At 35.5% G+C, this 18,948-nt stretch overlaps 8 protein-coding genes across 12 annotated transcripts; 3 read left to right on the top strand and 5 right to left on the bottom strand.

The window, feature by feature from the left end:
• Window positions 1–4,732: 4,732 nt before the first annotated feature.
• On the top strand, window positions 4,733–5,433 carry amrt (TM2 domain-containing protein 2 amaretto). Its single transcript, XM_088039707.1, has one exon. It carries the CDS (start codon window positions 4,874–4,876, stop codon window positions 5,393–5,395), a length of 522 nt encoding a protein of 173 aa, XP_087895833.1. The 5' UTR covers window positions 4,733–4,873; the 3' UTR covers window positions 5,396–5,433.
• On the bottom strand, window positions 5,425–6,421 carry RpS30 (ribosomal protein S30). The gene is made up of 4 exons (XM_088039708.1): window positions 6,351–6,421; window positions 6,067–6,152; window positions 5,856–6,021; window positions 5,425–5,662 (listed from the first exon to the last, which is right to left on the bottom strand). Exons 1-4 carry the CDS (start codon window positions 6,361–6,363, stop codon window positions 5,502–5,504), a joined length of 426 nt encoding a protein of 141 aa, XP_087895834.1. The 5' UTR covers window positions 6,364–6,421; the 3' UTR covers window positions 5,425–5,501.
• A 91-nt stretch (window positions 6,422–6,512) lies between these two features.
• Window positions 6,513–8,580, bottom strand: Cdk8 (cyclin-dependent kinase 8). The gene is made up of 6 exons (XM_088039695.1): window positions 8,163–8,580; window positions 7,676–8,117; window positions 7,415–7,628; window positions 7,182–7,363; window positions 6,867–7,132; window positions 6,513–6,817 (listed from the first exon to the last, which is right to left on the bottom strand). Exons 1-6 carry the CDS (start codon window positions 8,379–8,381, stop codon window positions 6,722–6,724), a joined length of 1,419 nt encoding a protein of 472 aa, XP_087895821.1. The 5' UTR covers window positions 8,382–8,580; the 3' UTR covers window positions 6,513–6,721.
• Window positions 8,581–8,620: 40 nt separating this feature from the next.
• On the top strand, window positions 8,621–12,998 carry eRF1 (eukaryotic release factor 1). Of its 5 annotated transcripts, none has more exons than XM_088039697.1 (7): window positions 8,621–8,712; window positions 9,143–9,230; window positions 9,334–9,515; window positions 10,235–10,704; window positions 11,093–11,443; window positions 11,496–11,643; window positions 12,028–12,998. In XM_088039697.1, the coding sequence occupies exons 2-7, from the start codon at window positions 9,145–9,147 to the stop codon at window positions 12,111–12,113; spliced, it is 1,323 nt and encodes a 440-aa protein (XP_087895823.1). In that variant the 5' UTR covers window positions 8,621–8,712; window positions 9,143–9,144; the 3' UTR covers window positions 12,114–12,998. The 5 variants fall into 5 exon arrangements, with proteins under 5 accessions (XP_087895823.1, XP_087895822.1, XP_087895826.1 ...); XM_088039696.1 differs by having other exon boundaries at window positions 8,627–8,712; window positions 9,136–9,230; XM_088039700.1 differs by lacking the exon at window positions 8,621–8,712 and adding an exon at window positions 11,749–11,859 and having other exon boundaries at window positions 8,805–9,230; window positions 9,334–9,509; window positions 12,028–12,118.
• Window positions 12,997–14,398, bottom strand: LOC148172661 (charged multivesicular body protein 7). The gene is made up of 2 exons (XM_088039703.1): window positions 13,367–14,398; window positions 12,997–13,318 (listed from the first exon to the last, which is right to left on the bottom strand). The coding sequence occupies exons 1-2, from the start codon at window positions 14,396–14,398 to the stop codon at window positions 13,100–13,102; spliced, it is 1,251 nt and encodes a 416-aa protein (XP_087895829.1). The 3' UTR covers window positions 12,997–13,099.
• A 56-nt stretch (window positions 14,399–14,454) lies between these two features.
• On the top strand, window positions 14,455–15,525 carry EMC10 (ER membrane protein complex subunit 10). The gene is made up of 5 exons (XM_088039706.1): window positions 14,455–14,626; window positions 14,682–14,939; window positions 14,992–15,176; window positions 15,225–15,321; window positions 15,374–15,525. The coding sequence occupies exons 1-5, from the start codon at window positions 14,567–14,569 to the stop codon at window positions 15,464–15,466; spliced, it is 693 nt and encodes a 230-aa protein (XP_087895832.1). The 5' UTR covers window positions 14,455–14,566; the 3' UTR covers window positions 15,467–15,525.
• On the bottom strand, window positions 15,464–16,487 carry CRIF (growth arrest and DNA damage-inducible proteins-interacting protein CRIF). The gene is made up of 3 exons (XM_088039705.1): window positions 16,265–16,487; window positions 15,785–16,215; window positions 15,464–15,739 (listed from the first exon to the last, which is right to left on the bottom strand). Exons 1-3 carry the CDS (start codon window positions 16,395–16,397, stop codon window positions 15,515–15,517), a joined length of 789 nt encoding a protein of 262 aa, XP_087895831.1. The 5' UTR covers window positions 16,398–16,487; the 3' UTR covers window positions 15,464–15,514.
• A 62-nt stretch (window positions 16,488–16,549) lies between these two features.
• LOC148172658 (peroxisome biogenesis factor 10-like) lies at window positions 16,550–17,621 on the bottom strand. Its single transcript, XM_088039704.1, has 3 exons — window positions 17,264–17,621; window positions 16,972–17,214; window positions 16,550–16,919 (listed from the first exon to the last, which is right to left on the bottom strand). Exons 1-3 carry the CDS (start codon window positions 17,525–17,527, stop codon window positions 16,581–16,583), a joined length of 846 nt encoding a protein of 281 aa, XP_087895830.1. The 5' UTR covers window positions 17,528–17,621; the 3' UTR covers window positions 16,550–16,580.
• Window positions 17,622–18,948: the final 1,327 nt, after the last annotated feature.

Genomic DNA, 18,948 nt, shown 5'->3' with positions numbered 1-18,948 from the left:
GCAGTTGGAGTTCTATTTTTAAATTGAAGATAAAGAACCAGTATACGGGTATCTAATTCTAAGTGTATGCTCGCCAAGGAAGAGAAAACACTTTTCTGGCCCAAGCGTTATTATTTTCCAAAATCCGAAAGCTTTGAAATGAGGTAGAGGGCCTCAAATTATAAATATCGGCATTGGTAATTGTTGAAGAAAATTTTCTAAACGCAAACCAAAAAACATTGTTCTTTTTGACGTGTACATGACGTTTGTTTACATTCCCACTAAATATTTAGCTTATTATAAGCAACCCAAAATATGCTTTTCTTTGTCTGCTTGTAGGAGAGAAATTTATTTTCACAGCTCGAAAGCAGACGACTTAATATTGACATGTTCTCAAGATAGTAATGAAAAAATACATTTCTAGAATACAAAAATATAAATTTTCAAGCTTCTGAAATCTGAAAGATCTGTGTGAAGTCTGAAGCGGCATGCTTCAAATGCTTTCAAAATCAGAAAATTGCAGACAAATTAGAATTTTCGCAAATATAAATATTTATTGTTATTTCAGTTACTAATAGAGAAAATTGAAAACTAATAGGCAATATCCGGTATTGTCAATGAATAAAATCGGTGACCAATTTACATGAAAAATTTTGAAGCGTTGTAAAAGAGATAGAATGTCCTCATTCTCAACATACCAATTAGGAAGTTAACCAGTCAATCACATATTATTTATAGATATTTAATAATATTTGAATTAATTAATTTTAAAACATTGTAAATATGAAACTAACAAATTTTGTGACTAATTAAATTAGTATCTACGTAATAAATTAATTAACAGATATTGGAAGAGTTGTGTATCATTTTATAAACCTTTGATCATGATATTTGCTATTACATTTTATTATAAAATGCAGACATAATATAAATATATTTTCCATCAAACAAATGTCCACGTAAATAATATGGTGGAAATTTTATGAAATTGCTCATTAATTTTTTTAATAGATTTTAGTAATAATTCCTTCAACATTTATAGAATGAGAAGCTTCTTGGTGTGACTATTAATTGTGTTTTATCAGCGTCCCAAATTCCGAAGCCTTGCAGCGCTCCCATCCCTTACCTCAACCACATGAAAAACCCTGAACCTGTCTTGATAATAAATAAGCTTCAACTTCGTTATCGAATATTTAGAGCGGTCCAAACTAAATTTAAATTAGCAGCGGGAACGGTTCGATAAGGTGTATGCTCAAGAGGCGGTAAATCATAGCGAATGACACGATCGATGGTCCTAGTGTTTTATAACTTGAGCATTAATTAAAGTGGTGGCTATTGTCACACAATAATAGGGCAGCCGTAGGCATTACCAATCAATCACTATGACTGAAGTTCGGTTAGTTGACCACACCCGATCTAATTACCAGGAATGGCACATTGCACACAGGCGCCCACCTCGATACAATTTACAACATGGATTATTCAAAATATTATGAAAACAAATCACCTCATGCATGATGTTTTGATTTACAACAGCCATTCCGACGACCGAATTAGCCACCCCCGCGTGATTTATTTCTTGCGGTGACGAGTCGTGTCGACCCATAATCATTCTCGAAACACGGATTTGCTAATTAATGGCTGAGCAAACGATGTTGGGGGAATCTACAACGAAAATAATACACTAACAATGCGAAAATTGCTCAGCTTCGGAATACGGGGAAACACAACTGCAGGTACGGTGGTGCTAATGGGACTTGGACCATTGTCAAGAGCTCTTTGCCAAGGGCGCAACTAAAAATTTTAGAATATAATATTTGTTGTAAATTATTTGTTTTGCTACACAATCTTTTCTGTAGAAAAATAGAGAGCTCAACTCGAAAAAAGATTTGAACTGGTTTGTTATTTACGATTTATGTTTTCCAACACCCAGTGCCAGTAACTGTGGCGACGATTTCAATTTTAAAGTCAGTCAAATGTAAATTTCTGTTTGCAACAGGTAGAAATGAAATAAGATTTTGTATGTCTTACCACAGTATTATGGCGTTTCAACATTTTAATAATCTCCGACCCCAAAGCTTCAGCTCAATATTACATAGTTCTAGAATATAGCTTTAAGACGCTGGAGTTAGATTCCGGATTGAAACTAGATTTCTATCAGAATTTAAAAATAAAACATTAATGTCTCTAATCAGTCCAATTAGAACAAGTGCAAATAGCATTAACTACAAAGTGGTGACCCCAGTTGTCTTGGAACGAAGCACTGATTGTGAGAACGAGTAATCCCAAATTGTGAGTTAAGACATTTATATCTAAGTTTGGCCGAAAAGGAAAGTTTAATCAGTTTCAACTTACCGAAAACCGATAAACAAAATCAATCCTTCAAATTAACAGAACTACGAGCTCTTTGTTTTAATGTCTTCTTGAAATGTTAGGAAGGTTTTAATTGAAACAACTGCTTTCAATCAAATTTCATTAACTTAATTTCACTCAGTTAAACCTTGAAATTCAATCGGCTTTACATTAAGATATTCGTCTAGGAAACTTTACTCACTTTTGTTTCTATATGTTTGTCCTAACTAAAGAAATGAACAAGATACACTCTGTTTTTACTGAAAATATGCGTGAGGTGGTAAAACTTAATCAATAACTTGGCCAAGAAAGATAAAACTTAAATTATTATTTTCGCTTGGAAAAATAAGCAATTCGCGTTTATGCGGCGGCATTTATCATCTCGGCATTATTTTCTCTTGGGCCCAGAAAAACTTGTCGGGTCCTAATTTATGCCCCGGTTGCCCGCCAACGTTGTCAGTTCCACACTTCTCCACCGATATCGCCCTTTCCCAGCAAAATCTTTAAGAGTTGTGTCCATCTGAATATTAAATGTAGCAAAAACAAGGGTGTTACGATTTTATTCGTGCCATGATTCAGACTATCGATCTCTGAACCCCAACTTTCAAACATTGTTTGGTTTCCAACTTCCCATATCTTTTATTATTATCGGTAATAGCCCCCTCCAACACGTGCCCCCTGGGGGCAGCATTTCCGCTTCCGCTAATTACCAAGCCGATAAGATTAACCATTTTTGCTGGACAATTAATGACGGCTTTTACGGACGTGCTGCAGGTATAAATTGCTCTGATTAGGGGCAAATACGAGGAGCATCAACAATGGGGCTGCATAACTCTCCGAAAGTCTAAAATTTTCGACTGAGCGACCCTTCGCGTCGTTGTTTTCTTCTGCCGTTATTGATCGCCATGGATTGACTTAATAAAATTTCATCGACAGTGTGAACTTGTTGACAACACTTCTGGTGACGAAAATTTTTTAGCCTCACCCCGTACGAGGGGCCTCTCCGGCTGAAATTGATTCGGGGTGTATTCGGTATAACGAAACAATTTCGCGTTCAAGAAACGGTTGTAATTGATGTAGTTCCGAAAATTCTGGATTTATGCTCCCCGGGTCGTTCCCATGTCAATTTCGGTGGAATTTATTTCGTTACGCCCCTGCACGTGGCTGCTGCGCCCGTTTGCAAAACACGATCCGTTTCGCTGTGTCGAAAACTGTATCGGATTGATAAAGGATGCGCCGAGAAAAATTACACCCGATCGATTGCCTTTCAGTAATTTATCATCGGTCTGTAATATGATTATTATCGTAGCTCGAGTTTTAGGAGAGGTTAATGATGTTTCGCAAAAAAAGGACAATTTCAAGCTGGTCAGACAAGTTGTTGCGTAACACCGGAAAATTTCTACCAAGAAGCTCGCAAAAAGCTGGTTTCTTTGGGGTCAAGACTTTGCATTTGAAAATTTTTGTGTGCATTTCCAGAACGCCAAATCTTACCTTTTGTGCGAGGAAAATAACAAAAAAGGTACCGAGAATTTATATTCCACGTTGGCATCATGATGTATTTGAAAACCATGAAACGCTTATTCAGTTCGCTAGTTTCCCTCACAAAAGGAACAGAAACATGCAACCTGCCATGAGCAAAATACAAAATAGCTAAGAGGTATACTTTTTAACGTAAATTCGCAACTACTCACCACTCGGGATATACTTTTCCGGTTCTCCTTGTTTCAGATCCTGACGTGACTGAACTACCATGTTTAGTTCAAAGTGTTGATTAAATCATGATATAGCATTAAGATTCTCAGCATAAGCAATAAATCAAGCAAGTTAAAAGAATAAGTGGTAGTTTTTATAGTTCAACAGTTTGATAAATTACTTATAATTACATTCAGTGCAGTCCCTGTCCATTCTAAGACTTGGGGTGACCTCTTGTAGGTAGTCAGAAGAACGAAAGGGTGAAAAGAGCGAAATGCGTAGGGCTCACAAAGATTCCTGTCTATTAATTTGCTAATTAATTAATTAGCTAAGAGGTCTGATAAATCTACATTTCTCAGGGGAAAAATCAATCATCTTTTTTGTAGGAAATTTACAACAAAGTTGAATTAACCCACAAGCTTGTAGACGATTTTTTGGCGACAACCCCAGCGGACTTTTTTTTTGGCTTACCTTTTTAGAGAAAAAATTCCCGGGAGCATAGCGAATTTGTTTAGAAAACTTAATATTCAATATAAAAATTGCTACAAAAAATATGTCTAGCACAGTAGGCCTCCAACATCAAAAACTAATTCAAGAATACGCAACTTGTTCTATTTTCCCCGTTCGTGCATCTGAAAAAAATAAGTCTTAATGTTTAAACACGGCTCGTTTTAAACTTGGCGCTTGATGTAGTCGGTCGGATTTTAAACCTACCATGTATTGAACCTACTCCAAGCACAAAAAGAACTACTCGTCTTGTCAACATCACGACAAAATTTTTCAAGAATGTGAATTATTTCCTAAAATTTATATTTATTTTAAGTTGTAAATTCAAGAAAATGTAACAACCATGTTGCTCTGGCTGCTGCTGTGCTTGTTCATTCATGAAAGTGTTGAGGATACAGAAAATGTCACTTTCAATCCACGGAGCCCCCTCGTGAAGTGTTCGTTTTTACCATGGAAATTCCTAAAGTGCAATGACCCAGTGGATCACAAAGGTAATAGAACAGCGAAAGAAGAATTAGGACATGGTTGTGTGAAATTCGGTGGAATGAGATATGAAGATGTTGAGAGGACGAAAGTTGAGTGTACCGTCTTGGATAATATCGAATGTTTTGGAAATACAACTTTCTTCAAAGAAGGAGTCCCATGTGTTAAATACTCTAATCAGTACTTTACCACAACTTTATTGTACAGCATTTTACTTGGATTCCTAGGAATGGACAGGTTTTGTTTAGGGCAAACAGGAACGGCCGTGGGGAAGTTATTGACTTTGGGTGGAGTTGGAATTTGGTGGATTGTTGACATAGTGTTGCTGGTAACCAACAATTTGGGGCCAGAAGATGGTAGCAATTGGAACCCTTATGTTTAACATATATACAAAAATCAAAAATAAAGCGCTTTGATATTAGAGAATGTTTATTTAAAGCAACCCAGATGGCATAGTTGCAGTACAAAAAATAAAACTTAAAGTAGATTTATGAAGCTCCAGCATTTGAATTGGGTCCACGACGACGTCCAAATGTAGCGACAACATTGACAAATCTCCTGTTGTACTGAATGCGCCTTTTTGCCCTACCTGTCTTCTTCTTCTTCTTTTCTTGTTTCTCAACTTTGGGAGTCTGTCCTTTGACTTTACCTGCAAGCAAAATGGTAATCTACTCGTTTCTACAGATGGAAATCATGTCTGATACTTTTTATAGCGCTTTTATGATACATAAAACCACCTCAAACAGTTCAAAATGATGTTGCAAGCTTCAGGAAGATTATTATTTAAACAGCAATAATAATCTGCTGTGTCTTGCCAAAAAAAACACTAAAATTTTCTTTACCTGCACGGGCAAGTGAACCATGCACTTTACCACCCAACAAGCCAACAGTCAATTCAATGTCTGTACTTTCGAAAGACGACACCAAACTATCATCTGAAACAGGAACGCCGCTGGCGTATAGACTGATTTCGTTACTTTTCAAGTTTTCCAAAGCCGCAATGCGGTCCTAAAAAAATAATGTTACACATAACCTCAATCTGTATTTCATTACTTTGATTTCAGCAATGGTTTCATTGCTTTGGCATTCAAGCACATGAGTAGACAATCCACGGAAACACAACTGCATTTTGCTGTTGTCTGAAAATAAGAAAATATTAATTGAGAAAACTTAGCACATGGTGATGCAGACAACCACTTAGACACGAATTGTCACAAATGAAAGCTATTACGAAATGTTGGGTAAGAAAGAACGATTAAGGTGAAGAAAAACTGTTAAAACTGGTAATGATAAAACTTGGGAAATGATGAAATCTCAATAAAAATGATAATACACACCTCTCGGTACCATCAAAATGTCAGAAAGGAACTAAAATGGCGGACAGAAGGAAACGGAAATTTTTTCGGTGTCAAATAAAAAATCCCTAAAATTCTGACTAGCGGCAAATTCAAAAATTCAATTGGATTTTTGGAACTACAAAACAAGGACAAAAGAATACCTACATACTTTAATTTTATATTAATGAACGAAATAATGTATTAAAATGTGTGAATGATGACAACACAATAAATATAATCACTGCATTCAATAACTTAGGTAACATCCTAAAAACATCCAGAACAAAAAATATAGTTTAGGTATCATTGAATTGCTTAAAAATGTTGTTTTACTTCGAACTAACAATTGCTCTCTAAAAACCATCCAAACTTTAAAATCTCTGTTGGAAATTCTGTTGCTGCTGAGAACTATTGTTATACATCATTTGTTGCTGATGAAACTCTTGTTGTTGTGAAATTGGAAGAGCCTAAAATATAATCGTCAAAGAATTTTACTCAAAATAAGATAACATTTACTTGTGGGTTGACTTGGCCAGGATGAGCGTTTCCTGACAATCTCACTCTTTTTGCTGGATTGCCATGATTATCTCCATTTGAAGACTGTTGCTGTTGTTGCTGAGATTGCTGCTGCTGTTGTTGTTGCTGCTGCTGCGATTGTTGTTGTTGTTGTTGCTGCTGCTGCTGTTGTTGTTGTTGCTGATTCTGGCGTTGCTTATTCTCTGCTTTTTCTTCTTGATCATCATCAGTCAAAAACTCGCGTTTTGGATAAGGAATTGGGCAACCTGTTGGAGCATTTTTTTTAACAATGTCTGTCTATTATTGTTATTTTACCAGCAAACACATCTTGAGTGGGCAAAGGATCTTCAGAAAAGTAGGCGTCTTGCATTGCTTGTTCTGAGGTAATTCTTTTATTTGGATCCATCAGAAGTAACTTTTGTAAAAGGTGGAATGCTTTGCTTTCTGGTTTGATTTTGTGCCTATCCATGTATTTCACCAAAGAGCAGTTCATATAGCTAGGAGAAAGAAGCAAATGTACCAATTTACTTATATTTGGGTATATTTACCTATTTTTCTTAAAATCTTTCATCAAAGTGGGATGTTCTGGCATCTTTTTGATATCTTCCCAGTCTTTTTCTAGTGGAAAACCCATAACATTAAATATCCTGTCTAACTGATCATGATGGTATGGATTACTCGTTTTTATGTCTTCTTGGCGACAATGGAAGATTGGTTCTGACGTCAGAAGTTCAGCAAAAATACACCCAATAGCCCAAATATCTTTATAAAAACACTGTTATAAATAAAACAATAAGCAAAACAATTACCTATAGCCTTAGTATAATGACGAGCACCTAAAAGTAGTTCAGGGGCTCTGTACCAAAAAGTCACCACAACAGGATCTAGATCTGCCAGAGGTTTTAGAGGTGCATTAAAAAGCCTAGCAAAACCCATATCAGCAATTTTTACACGTCCTCTCTCTGGTCCTTCACCCATTACTAAGATGTTTGCAGGTTTAAGATCTCTGTGCAACACCCAATTTGAGTGTAAATAATGAATACCATCTAAAATTTGGTACAGTAGAGATTTTACCATTCCCTTAGGCACCATAACTGGCTTTTTATTAGCCTTTGCAGCTCTGTGGAATTTTATAATGTGCCACAAATCATGTTCAGCAAAATCAAATAACAGCCACACTTTTCTATCATTGTGTGATAAGAACACTCTAATTAAATTAATAACATTTGGATGCTTCAATTCCCTTAAAAGCTAAAACTTGGATAGAAAAAAAAACTTCATTAGATCTGGACTTACTGCAATTTCTCTACAAGCAGACATTGATAAACCAGTTCCTTCTATCTGTTTTAACGCATAATCTCGATTATCCGAGCCATCTTTTCGTCGGCCTTTGTAGACATGACCGTAGGTGCCTCGACCCACTTTGCAGCCTTCATAGTCGAACAAATCCTCCACCTTGACTCTCTCATTTTGAGTTTTCATTTTAAACTCGTAATCCATCATAAGACTTGTCATAATACGATACCCGCCGAAAATTATAATGCACTTCTCCTGAAGTGCCTTCAAACAGTTTATCAAAGTCTTAAGATCGAAATAAGATTCAACACTTCAAAAATGTCCTGAAGCTTCGTAAAATCTTAATTTCGCAACTGTCTTTATTTGTAAATATAACCAAAAATTGTTTTAGCGTTCACGTCAAATGACAGCACTTATGTCAAAGAACTGTCATTAACCTGTCAAATATTCTCGCGCAAGTGCATTCGTTTGTGTTCAACGTGGTTGCAACAATTCGTTTTGCAATAAAAATTTCACAAGAAAAGTTTTCTTGCTACGTGAAAAAAGAAAGGTGAGTACATATTGTGAGTATTTCCCGGAAAATTCGAAGTTGATTTAGGGCGGATTTGAATTTTCCGGCATGTTGGCCAACCGCGCGTCGTGATACATCCCTAGATTCATTCATTTTATATGTGGGAAATTCCGGTCGGAAAGTTGGAAAATCGTCCGGTTCTTTTCGAATTTCCTTTCACCAAGGACAGTAACCTGCCAGTTTTGTTTTCGCGATTCCATTTCTTTGGGAATGTAAAGAAACAGTGAGGATTCCAATCGTTTTAAAGCTTCGTCAATTCTAGTTATAACCAGTTAAAGTGGTTAAGTTACCTGCATAACCAGTGGAAAGTGACTCAATCAAGTAGTTCGTCGGCATTGGAGACCGCGCCATTTTGCATCGGGCCACATTTTTCACATTTCTAATTCGTTAAAAAGGTTAAAGTTTGCAGAAATGTCAGGCGAGGAAACTTCAGCAGACCGCAATGTGGAAATATGGAAAATCAAGAAACTCATCAAAAGTCTGGAACTCGCCAGAGGGTAAGTGCAACGTGGTCAGGATTCCGTGTGGAACATATGCCCACGAGATGAAATTCACCAAATTTCAGACAAACAAGTCTTTAAATTGAATTGATTTTTACAGAAATGGAACCAGCATGATTTCATTGATTATCCCACCCAAGGATCAAATCTCTCGGGTTAGCAAAATGTTGGCTGATGAATTCGGCACAGCTTCCAACATCAAGTCTAGAGTTAACAGATTGTCGGTATTAGGTGCAATCACTTCAGTGCAGCATCGTCTCAAATTGTACACTAAAGGTACGGGTATGTATTGCATGCAAAAACATGATTAAGCAGAATGGAGTGCCCACTGCTTCAATGAGTTTGTGGGATGCTAACCTCAATTTTGGAACATCTAACAAATTTGTGATCAGCAAGAAAAGATTATCATGCAAAATTTAATAAATTGATAATTGTGGTCCTTGATGTGAAATAGAGCAAATATTTACTAGTTTTTATGGATGGTTTTATAGACTCTTAAAGGCTTTCATTTAGATCAAGTTGTTATAATAGTTACCTTATATAATTTGCTTCTTTTGTATTTTTTATAATTATAAATGGATTTCATTTCAAACAAAAAGTGTTTATAAGGTTTTACCAGTAAATTGGTTGCATCAATCTCATTCTCAGAATAGTAAAATGATGTGTAATCTAAAAAAAATGTTTGCAACGTGTTACACGTAAGAGACCAATTCCTTGCAGTCTTTTAGCTTAATAAATTATACGCTATTTTATTGCCCATCAAATTTAATTTGTGGGCCATAAATAATAGTTTAAATTTACATATTGCATGTTAAATATCTTGTTTAACTAGTATGGGCATTTTCCCACTTTTGATGTCAATCTGCTAAAAAAAACTGCAAGAATTTTTTTGTGTCCAAACTCGTGCTGGTAATTAATTTTTATTCACTTCCACTGCTTAGTCTGCAACTTATAACTGTTTAGGTGTAACATATTTTTTTTTAATGTGCCAGCTTTTTCAGTGCCGCCAAATGGGCTAGTGATCTACTGTGGAACCATCGTAACAGACGAAGGCAAGGAAAAGAAAGTCAACATCGATTTTGAACCTTTTAAACCTATAAATACCTCTCTGTACTTATGTGACAATAAGTTCCACACGGAAGCATTAACGGCCTTATTGGCAGACGACAACAAGTTTGGTTTCATCGTCATGGACGGTAACGGTGCATTGTTTGGTACATTACAAGGCAATACCAGAGAGGTCCTCCACAAGTTTACGGTGGATTTACCGAAGAAACACGGGAGAGGAGGTCAATCCGCTTTGCGTTTCGCTCGATTGAGAATGGAAAAGAGACATAACTATGTTAGAAAAGTAGCAGAGGTTGCTACACAGCTCTTCATCACTAATGACAAACCAAACATTGCTGGACTCATTCTGGCTGGTAGTGCTGATTTTAAGACTGAACTTAGTCAATCAGATATGTTTGATCCTGTAAGTTTTTACCTTTATGCATACTTAAAAAAACTAACATTTAACATAGTGGGTATTTCACTGCGGTATATGCAGAGTAATAAATTCTGGTGGAACAAGTATTTGAAATATTTAACATTCAAGTTGAGCGCACATGATATTGAACATTCACCGTGGGCTCAAAAATGCCAGACTTGAAATGGCAAATCATAAACTGCATTGAAAACTGCTTTCGCTGCCGGCGTTATATCAAACAATCGAGCCTGCCTTTTTTACAGTACACAAAACGCTAAACTCACCGTATTAAATTTCACGCTTCAACAAATATTAGGCAACATATTTCCAACAATGCAATTTTGAGATCTATTTTCATTCAATTTAGTAGTAAAAATGAACTTAAATCTTTCAGAGATTACAAGCAAAAGTGATAAAACTAGTGGACGTATCCTACGGTGGCGAGAACGGTTTTAACCAAGCAATCGAATTGGCAGCAGAGTCACTCCAGAATGTCAAATTTATTCAAGAGAAGAAACTCATCGGTCGCTATTTCGACGAAATCAGTCAAGACACGGGTAAATACTGCTTTGGAGTGGAAGATACTCTGAGAGGTCTCGAATTAGGAGCAGTAGAAACACTAATTTGCTGGGAAAATCTCGATATTCAAAGATACGTTTTAAAAAATCACACCACTGGAACTGAAACTGTCCTACATCTAACGCCAGAACAAGAAAAAGACAAATCCCACTTCACGGACAAAGATGTACGTATCTGTTACTTCCTGTTTTCATGTTTTTATCGTATACTTTACACAGAGCGGAGTTGAATTGGAATTGGTGGAATGTCAACCGCTCCTGGAATGGCTTGCCAACAACTACAAAAATTTTGGTGCTACTCTAGAAATTATCACTGACAAATCACAAGAAGGGTCCCAGTTCGTCCGAGGGTTTGGTGGCATTGGAGGTCAGTATTTTGTTTTTGAGACGTTATGAAATGTTTATTCTTATGTGGTTTAGACTTAGTATTATTAATCGTTTTTATCAAAATTTTACGCTGCTATCTGGACAGGCATTCTGCGTTACAAAGTGGACTTTCAGTCTCTGCAAGCTGATGAGCCTTTGGATGATGTAGATCTTGATGATTATTAAAGATTTACAGTCATCAGGCTCCTACATTAAGGTACATTGTAAAAATGTTGTGTTGCCCTTTTTGTTTATTTTTCCCGTAGTTATTTTGGTTGGTGTACCGACATTTCTATTGAAAATGTCACAAAAAATCATTTTATTACGTGATAGGTGTTTTTTGTTACCACTTCGCACTCTGTAATTGGTTTTGTATCTTTTTCAGGTTTATTGCGATACAAAGTGGATTTCCAGAGTTTGCAATTAGATGAGTTAGAAAATGGAGAGGAGTTTGATCTAGACGACTATTAATTCCTTGTAAGGACTTTTACACAGCATTTTGTAGGAGTGGTGCCGTTAATATATTGTGCAGTGGCTGTATTTGCTCATAAAAACAATCTGTTGTTAAGAATTGATATAAATAATTTTACATATACATACGTTTTTAACAAAAACATTTTCTTTATTATCTAAAATTTTGTTTATATTATTGTTAATTTATATGAATTTTGCATTGTGTAGATTACTCTTACAAGAACAATCTCTTATCAAAAACATGAAATCAGTCGTTATGCGAAATCTGACCGGAATCCATGAAACTAGTTAATTTATTTATTTTTATTCTGTTCCATAAACGGGTTTAATTGAACAGAGTTAATTAAATGCATTCTCCCTGGAGTACATTCTTGTATGTTTGCATGATCTGTGTATTGACTTTTTCAAATACTTTATTTTATCAGACTATATCGATGGAATTGTTTAAAGTAATTAAATATAAACTTTTTCATTTTTGGGGCCTGTTCCTTTTTGTAGTTCCTCAATCCATCTCAGTTACTGTAAATTGAAAATTACATTCCCACGAATTTATCCAAGGCTACTACTTCTATGAAAGCTTCAGTAGTTTGTCGTAAAATTAAGCACATCTGTGATCAAATCGTTAAACACTCGTTATAATTCCTGTCACAGATGTGCGTGGTTTTACCAACAGACTGTCGAGATGATGAAATTTTTTACGTAATCACTTATTGTACTTTTGAATTAAGGATCCTGTGCAATGGTTAGCTCTCATATCCAGGTTAGTCGCCTTGAGCAGACTGCAGAGGACCCTTAAACTAGGTCTTTGACCACTCACCAGATTAATGTACTTTCTTTACGTTTTGTTTGTATAATTTATAGTGAATAAATTAACAAAACGAACGAGTTAATCCGCGTTTAGGAACCAAAATTTAAGTTAAAGGACCTAAATCGTGGTTTCTAACGCGTCTTTTTATTAATATTTTATTTACACATGATAATATTCAAGAAGCTTCCTGAAGAGACACGTTAGTACTAGGCACAATGGGTAGGTCATTAATATCCAATTTCGCCAAGTGTTCGTCTATATCGGTACTAGTGTTGCTTACAGACTTTTCTTCTGTTTTCATCAGCTCTGCTAATTCTTCTTCCAAGTCTTCATCGTCTTCTGGTAACACTGGTTTGGAAATGGTAGCTTGGATATCTTCATGGATGTCCAACATCTGACAACGAAATTTAGTACATTTATTTAGCTTAGATAGTATACTTACTTCTCCTAATTTCAACATGGTATCCTCCACAGCATCTTCTGTTAAACCCGTCTCTTTCACTGTAGAATTAAAAGCAGAGAGCGCTTCCTTGTAAGATTTCCAGACTTGAGCATCTCCATGGACATCTTTGACTTTTTCCAGCAAAACCTGAATGTTATGTAAAGCGTTAGTTTTGTGTAATAGGCGTTTTTCAATTTCATGTTTCTTCTTCAGACAGGTTTTGGCAAGTTGTCTATGGCCTTTAAGTAAATGACTCTTGACTTCCTTCACGCAATGGGCAACTTCATCCTCTAGATCTTCCACATGTTTGGTAAAAACTTGTTCATTTTGTTCCAAAACATAGATTGATACATCTATCTCAGATATTTCAGGTACTTTATCCTTTTCTCCAATTTTTACCAACAGAGATTCCAGATCTCCACCTTTTAAGCTCTTGATGTCAACTTTCTTCTCTTGGACAAGGTGAGTCAGGAGAAGTTTTACATCTTCACCTTGACTGAGAGTTCTTCCAATTATCTTCAAAAACTCAGAGAAATTCAAAATTTTGTTCTTATACTTCCCTGGTATTCCAGCCAATAGCTTTTGAGCTTCTTCATGGACAACCTCCACATGCACATAAATCTGCTCTGGGTTGGTCTGATTTGAAAATAACGACCGTTTCATGGTATTGTAAGACCATGACAACGGTTTTTTGACTAGATTTGTTGCCCATCCACCCCAACTTTTGGGGGTTTCTTGAAGGAAGTCATTTAAATATTGTAACTCGCCAGACTTGACAAGTTCTTCAAGAACGACTCCTAAGCAACTGGGAGGCCTGCCATGCCGGATAAACAATTTGTTTAGTTTCTGGAGATTGAAACTGTAGACACCATTGTTGATACAATATAAAGAAATCAGGTGTTTCCACGACGCAATTTTCGTGTCCCAGTCTCTCGGGTTAACTGAACGACTTCTAAAAGGAGAATAGAGCGAGTCTAGACGAGCTTCATCTTTGTATTCTTGCGGTAGTTTTTCTGCGGGAATATGCAACATGACAGTTTAGTTCGTGCATAACCTACAAAATATTTGGATATTTTGTTGTCGTAACGTTGGTGACGTCACTGGACGTCACTGTCATGAATTTACAAGTTCAAAGTTAGGTTAATTTTTTGATCGATTAAAACGTTTCCTCAATTAAATTATTAACATTATATTAAAATAATGGTTGCTTCTTATGTGAAATCGTACATTCTTCTCCTTTTGTGCAGTTTGTGCTTAGCGGTCAGTCATAATTACTCATTTTAATAAATATTTTATTTTATTACATCTATTTCAGAGTAATTTAGAGCACGATGGGTGGGTGAATATTCGCTTAGAACATAGTTTAACCGATTCAAACGTTTATACGGAAAGGGGTAATATTAGTATCCAAAGTTTAAGAACAGGCCAGGCAAATGTTAACCAAAATCCACTCTCACAAGAAGAGCGCACTCAACTGAGAGATCTAGCGGCCAAAAATCAGTTTTATCATCTTAAGGCCACAGTTGTATCCAATGACGGGAAAGAACATGTATTTCTCTCAACCATCAAAGCTGTAAGTCACCAAAATGGGACCTAAAGTATTAATTTTACATTTTTACATATAGTGTATGCTTGCTGAGGCTGAATTAGATGACAGGCTATCAATTTCTTTAGACTATACAGGGAGAGTGATTGGGGTCACTTTAGTAATTGCTTCAAAATCCACATGTGAGGGGGCTGCTGTGCCTTTGAGAAAACTCAAAGAGTTCACCACCAATGTGTATGTAAGACACACAGAGGATGGCCCTATGTAAGTCACATGCGGTATTATTTTAGCCAATTGTACCTTTTTTTTAAGACCTGACACTGCTACCTACATTAGAAATCTAGAAAGGGAGAGAGAAGCTAAAGAAAGGGGCGAAGGGAAAGACAACAGGTCAATCTTAGCGAAATATGTGAGTATGAACATATAGAAGGGGAACAGTAATGCATAAAAAAATATTTCAGTGGATGTACATAGTACCAGTGGTTATACTATTGATGGTTTCATCCATGGCAAATCCAGAAGCTGGAGGTAATGGAGGTGGTGCCGCTAGATAAACGTTTTGTTTTTATTTATTAAACATACTATTAATAATAAACAAGAAGTTACTGTTTTTTATCGTCTTCTTTTGTTGGACTACCTGTAGAGCTTGGTTTCTTTGTTAACAATTTAAGCATATTCTGTTCGCGAGCCTTTTGTTTTGCTTCTTTTGTGGCTTTTTTCTGTTCTTTCTCCTTCTTTTCCAACATTTCTTTAAACCTTTCGTCGCGCGGATCAACAGTGTAGCCAAAATGCATCCTAACTTCTTCAATAAGTCGTTCTTTTCGCTCCTAAAAAAAACATTAAAACTGATATCATTTGGGAGACATCTCTACCTTTGCAATTAAAGCCTCACTCTCTTTCTTCTTTAATTTAGCATGTAACTCCCTCTTCATATCATCTAACTTCTCCATTTTCTTAACTATTGCTTCTTGTCTCAATCTAATTCGCTCATTCTTCTCAAATTTCTTCTGCTTTGCATCTGCAATCATCTGGGAAGGAGTAAAAGGATAAGCAATTTGCTCATATTCAATGGCCTCGTTTAAATCCTCTTTAATGGGCCAACAAATCGAAGGATTTACGCCGCTAGCTTCCCCATAACGACCGTACAATCTTCTTAGATATTTTATAGTACCATGCTGCCAATGTGTTGGTTCTGGGTAAGGATTTTGTTCAAATAAAAACCTTCGATCGCAGTCTTTCAACCTAGACTTGTTCCGTTTACGTTCAATTTCTTCTTCGCGAATCTTTAATTCCTCGTCAATTACTAAAAATTCGTTGTTACCGGTGGAATTGTTTAAGGGGACATGACTTACCATCAACACTGGTTACAGATTCTTTTTCTAACTTCTCAAGGTCTATTGAAGTTGTTTTAGGTCGGATATTTGTAACGAATCTTGTTTTTATGCTCCCATTGTGTAATATTCGAAGTAAATTATTTTGGATCATGTTTATTAAAGTTGCGATTACTTAATAACCTCAAAAAAAATTAACACATCAAAAGACAGAAATTTACGTTGGTAGACCTGATATCTAAATTGAACAGCGCGAAATTTGAATAATTTCGCCCGTATGGAATGATTCATCTAAACAGAAAAATGTTTGTTTTGCAACAATTGGAATGTTTATTTACTAAAGATAGTTTTGCAAAAATATAACTCTGTTTGGTAGAGTAATCTCTCTGCAAATTGGACAACTTTGTTGGTAACTCAAACTATCACAAATGCAGTCCCAACAAAATATGTGGCCACAAGGTAAAGCACAAGGATTTTTTCTGTTTTCAGCACATAATATACACCCTTTCCGCGATATTTCAATTCCAGGTGACACTTCATCTGTGATAATTCCACTATTTTTTGACGAGAAAATGTCCTGAATTAAAGAGAATAAAATGTAAAATAACGATAAGTTTCCTAAGAATTTGAAGCTTCCATCAAAACTGTTGTCTCTTAACCATTCCCTGACTAGAACCTGAAATTCATGAGCATTATGAACAATACAAAGTTGAGACTAAATAAGTTACATATTTAATCCCTGCTATCCTATTTGATATGTTATAATATTTGCCTGTGATGTAAAAAAGAGAATGGTGTAATCTCTTCAATTTAAGTTTGTGTTGTTGCAGTGCAAATAAAATTTTCAAGAACAGTCCTCTTGCGTTATCTGTTAATTCCCCTGAATTTTTTGTTTTTTCTTGTAATGATTGCACAAGTCGTTCATATAACGGTTCTCCTCCTATATACATTAGCAGCCACATTAATTGAAGCTGAAATAAAACATAAAATTAAAGAAATTTATAACATTTTACTGCTTACACTTCTAGAGGGTACTTTATTTTGACTATCAAATCTTAACGTTCCAGTATACTCTTCACCAAGTGTTTGTAAATTCCCTAAGGTTGTCATACCATAATACCAAACATTTGTAAGGGCTGGTACTATTCTTTTAGTGGTGTAGTAATTATTACTTCCAAATAATTTTACAATGGTTTGGACATTGTTTTGCATTTCCCGAACGAAATTTTCATCTTGTTGTGAACATCGTAAAACATCAGCCACACCAGCGTTAAAAAACTGCATTTTTAAAAAAGGAAAATTATTGGGGTTGTTTTTGAAGATCAGCTGTTTTTGACAGGTGTAGTTCTGCGCGGCCACAGAGAAAACATATTAAGAGAAGTGTACCACAGAAAAAGTGTGACGCTAGAATGTGAGAACTTTGTTACACGCCGCCATCTGCTGGTAATATTTACAGATACGACTAGCAATGAATTTTCTAAATCCATTTTTACAAAATTGTATCCCCAAATGTATCAAAATACATGTAAAATAATGAAATAAAATATTCATTTTTACATTAAAAGTTTATAGGTCTTGTCATCCATCGATTCCATTGATTTACATTACATTGACCGTCTTTCCATTTTTTCTAATCGATTTGGTAATTATTGATTGATAAATAGCTCAACAGTATCCAAGTTAAAGCCCATAGAATTGAATTAGGTCATTCTCGGTGTTTATTGTGCATATTTTATAATAAATCAATAAAGTTATTAATATTTAAAGTAATTTTGCAGGAAATATGAATTCTATATTAGCCAGAGAACTTGTTTTTAAAAAGCTAATACAAATTGTTTGTCGTTACCTTGTTACCCCAATTCGTAATCAAATGAATTTTGCTGAACTGAAAATGGTGGATGCGCCGGGTGAAGTAACTCAATTATTATTTAAACTTTAATAATTTTAGGGTGAACCTTTAACAATCAGTCCAATAGATCTATTAATTTTATGAGAACTGTTTTGATTTTTTGTTTCATTGGTTCACTTTTCTTTTTTATTTGTACATATTTTTCAGATTTACTATATTTTAAATCCTTCTGGCGCATATCGGAGCTTTTTATATTCTTTGTTTTGTATTTTTAATTTCAATTGTTTTTAAAGGTCTTTCACTTATTTGATTTTAAAGATCCTAAAAACTAAACTAAAGTCCGTTTTTTTATTAAAAAACCACCAACACCGCACTCTCCCACCACTTTACAACCGGCAACGTCGTCGATGGTAACTTTTTGGTGATAAAATCAAATAGGCTAGCTGCCTAATTGACAAATTGATTACACAAAACGGCCTTTCAGGCTGTGCCGAGTCTTTTCACTATTAAATCATTTGATTTGCAATCTAACAGGCTGTAAAAGAAACGTTTTTAACGGAAACACTGCCTAATTTTCAGAAATGTCAAAAATTTGACAACTATTTTCTCACCAAAAATCTCCCTAGGCAACGTTGCCGGTTGTAATGCAGGGGAAAATTGCGGTGTTGGTGGTTTTTTTAAAAAAAAACGGACTTTAGTTATGGGCTAACCCACAGACTAATAGTAAAAACCATCCTCCCACAAATTTCAGCGATAATAAAGTAGAATTATTATCGAGATTGGACGGAAAAAACGACGCAGTTCTTCTCCACAATTACCTCCTTTTATTTTAATTAGATTGAAAATAAAATTTTAG

This window comes from Gnatocerus cornutus, chromosome 6, assembly GCF_029298725.1.
Source record: "Gnatocerus cornutus isolate USDA-ARS CGAHR chromosome 6, icGnaCorn1.1, whole genome shotgun sequence".
NCBI classification, from domain to species: Eukaryota; Metazoa; Arthropoda; class Insecta; order Coleoptera; family Tenebrionidae; genus Gnatocerus; species Gnatocerus cornutus.
The sequence above is the reverse complement of the archived record's forward strand: the minus strand, read 5'-3'. Positions and strand labels throughout refer to the sequence as shown.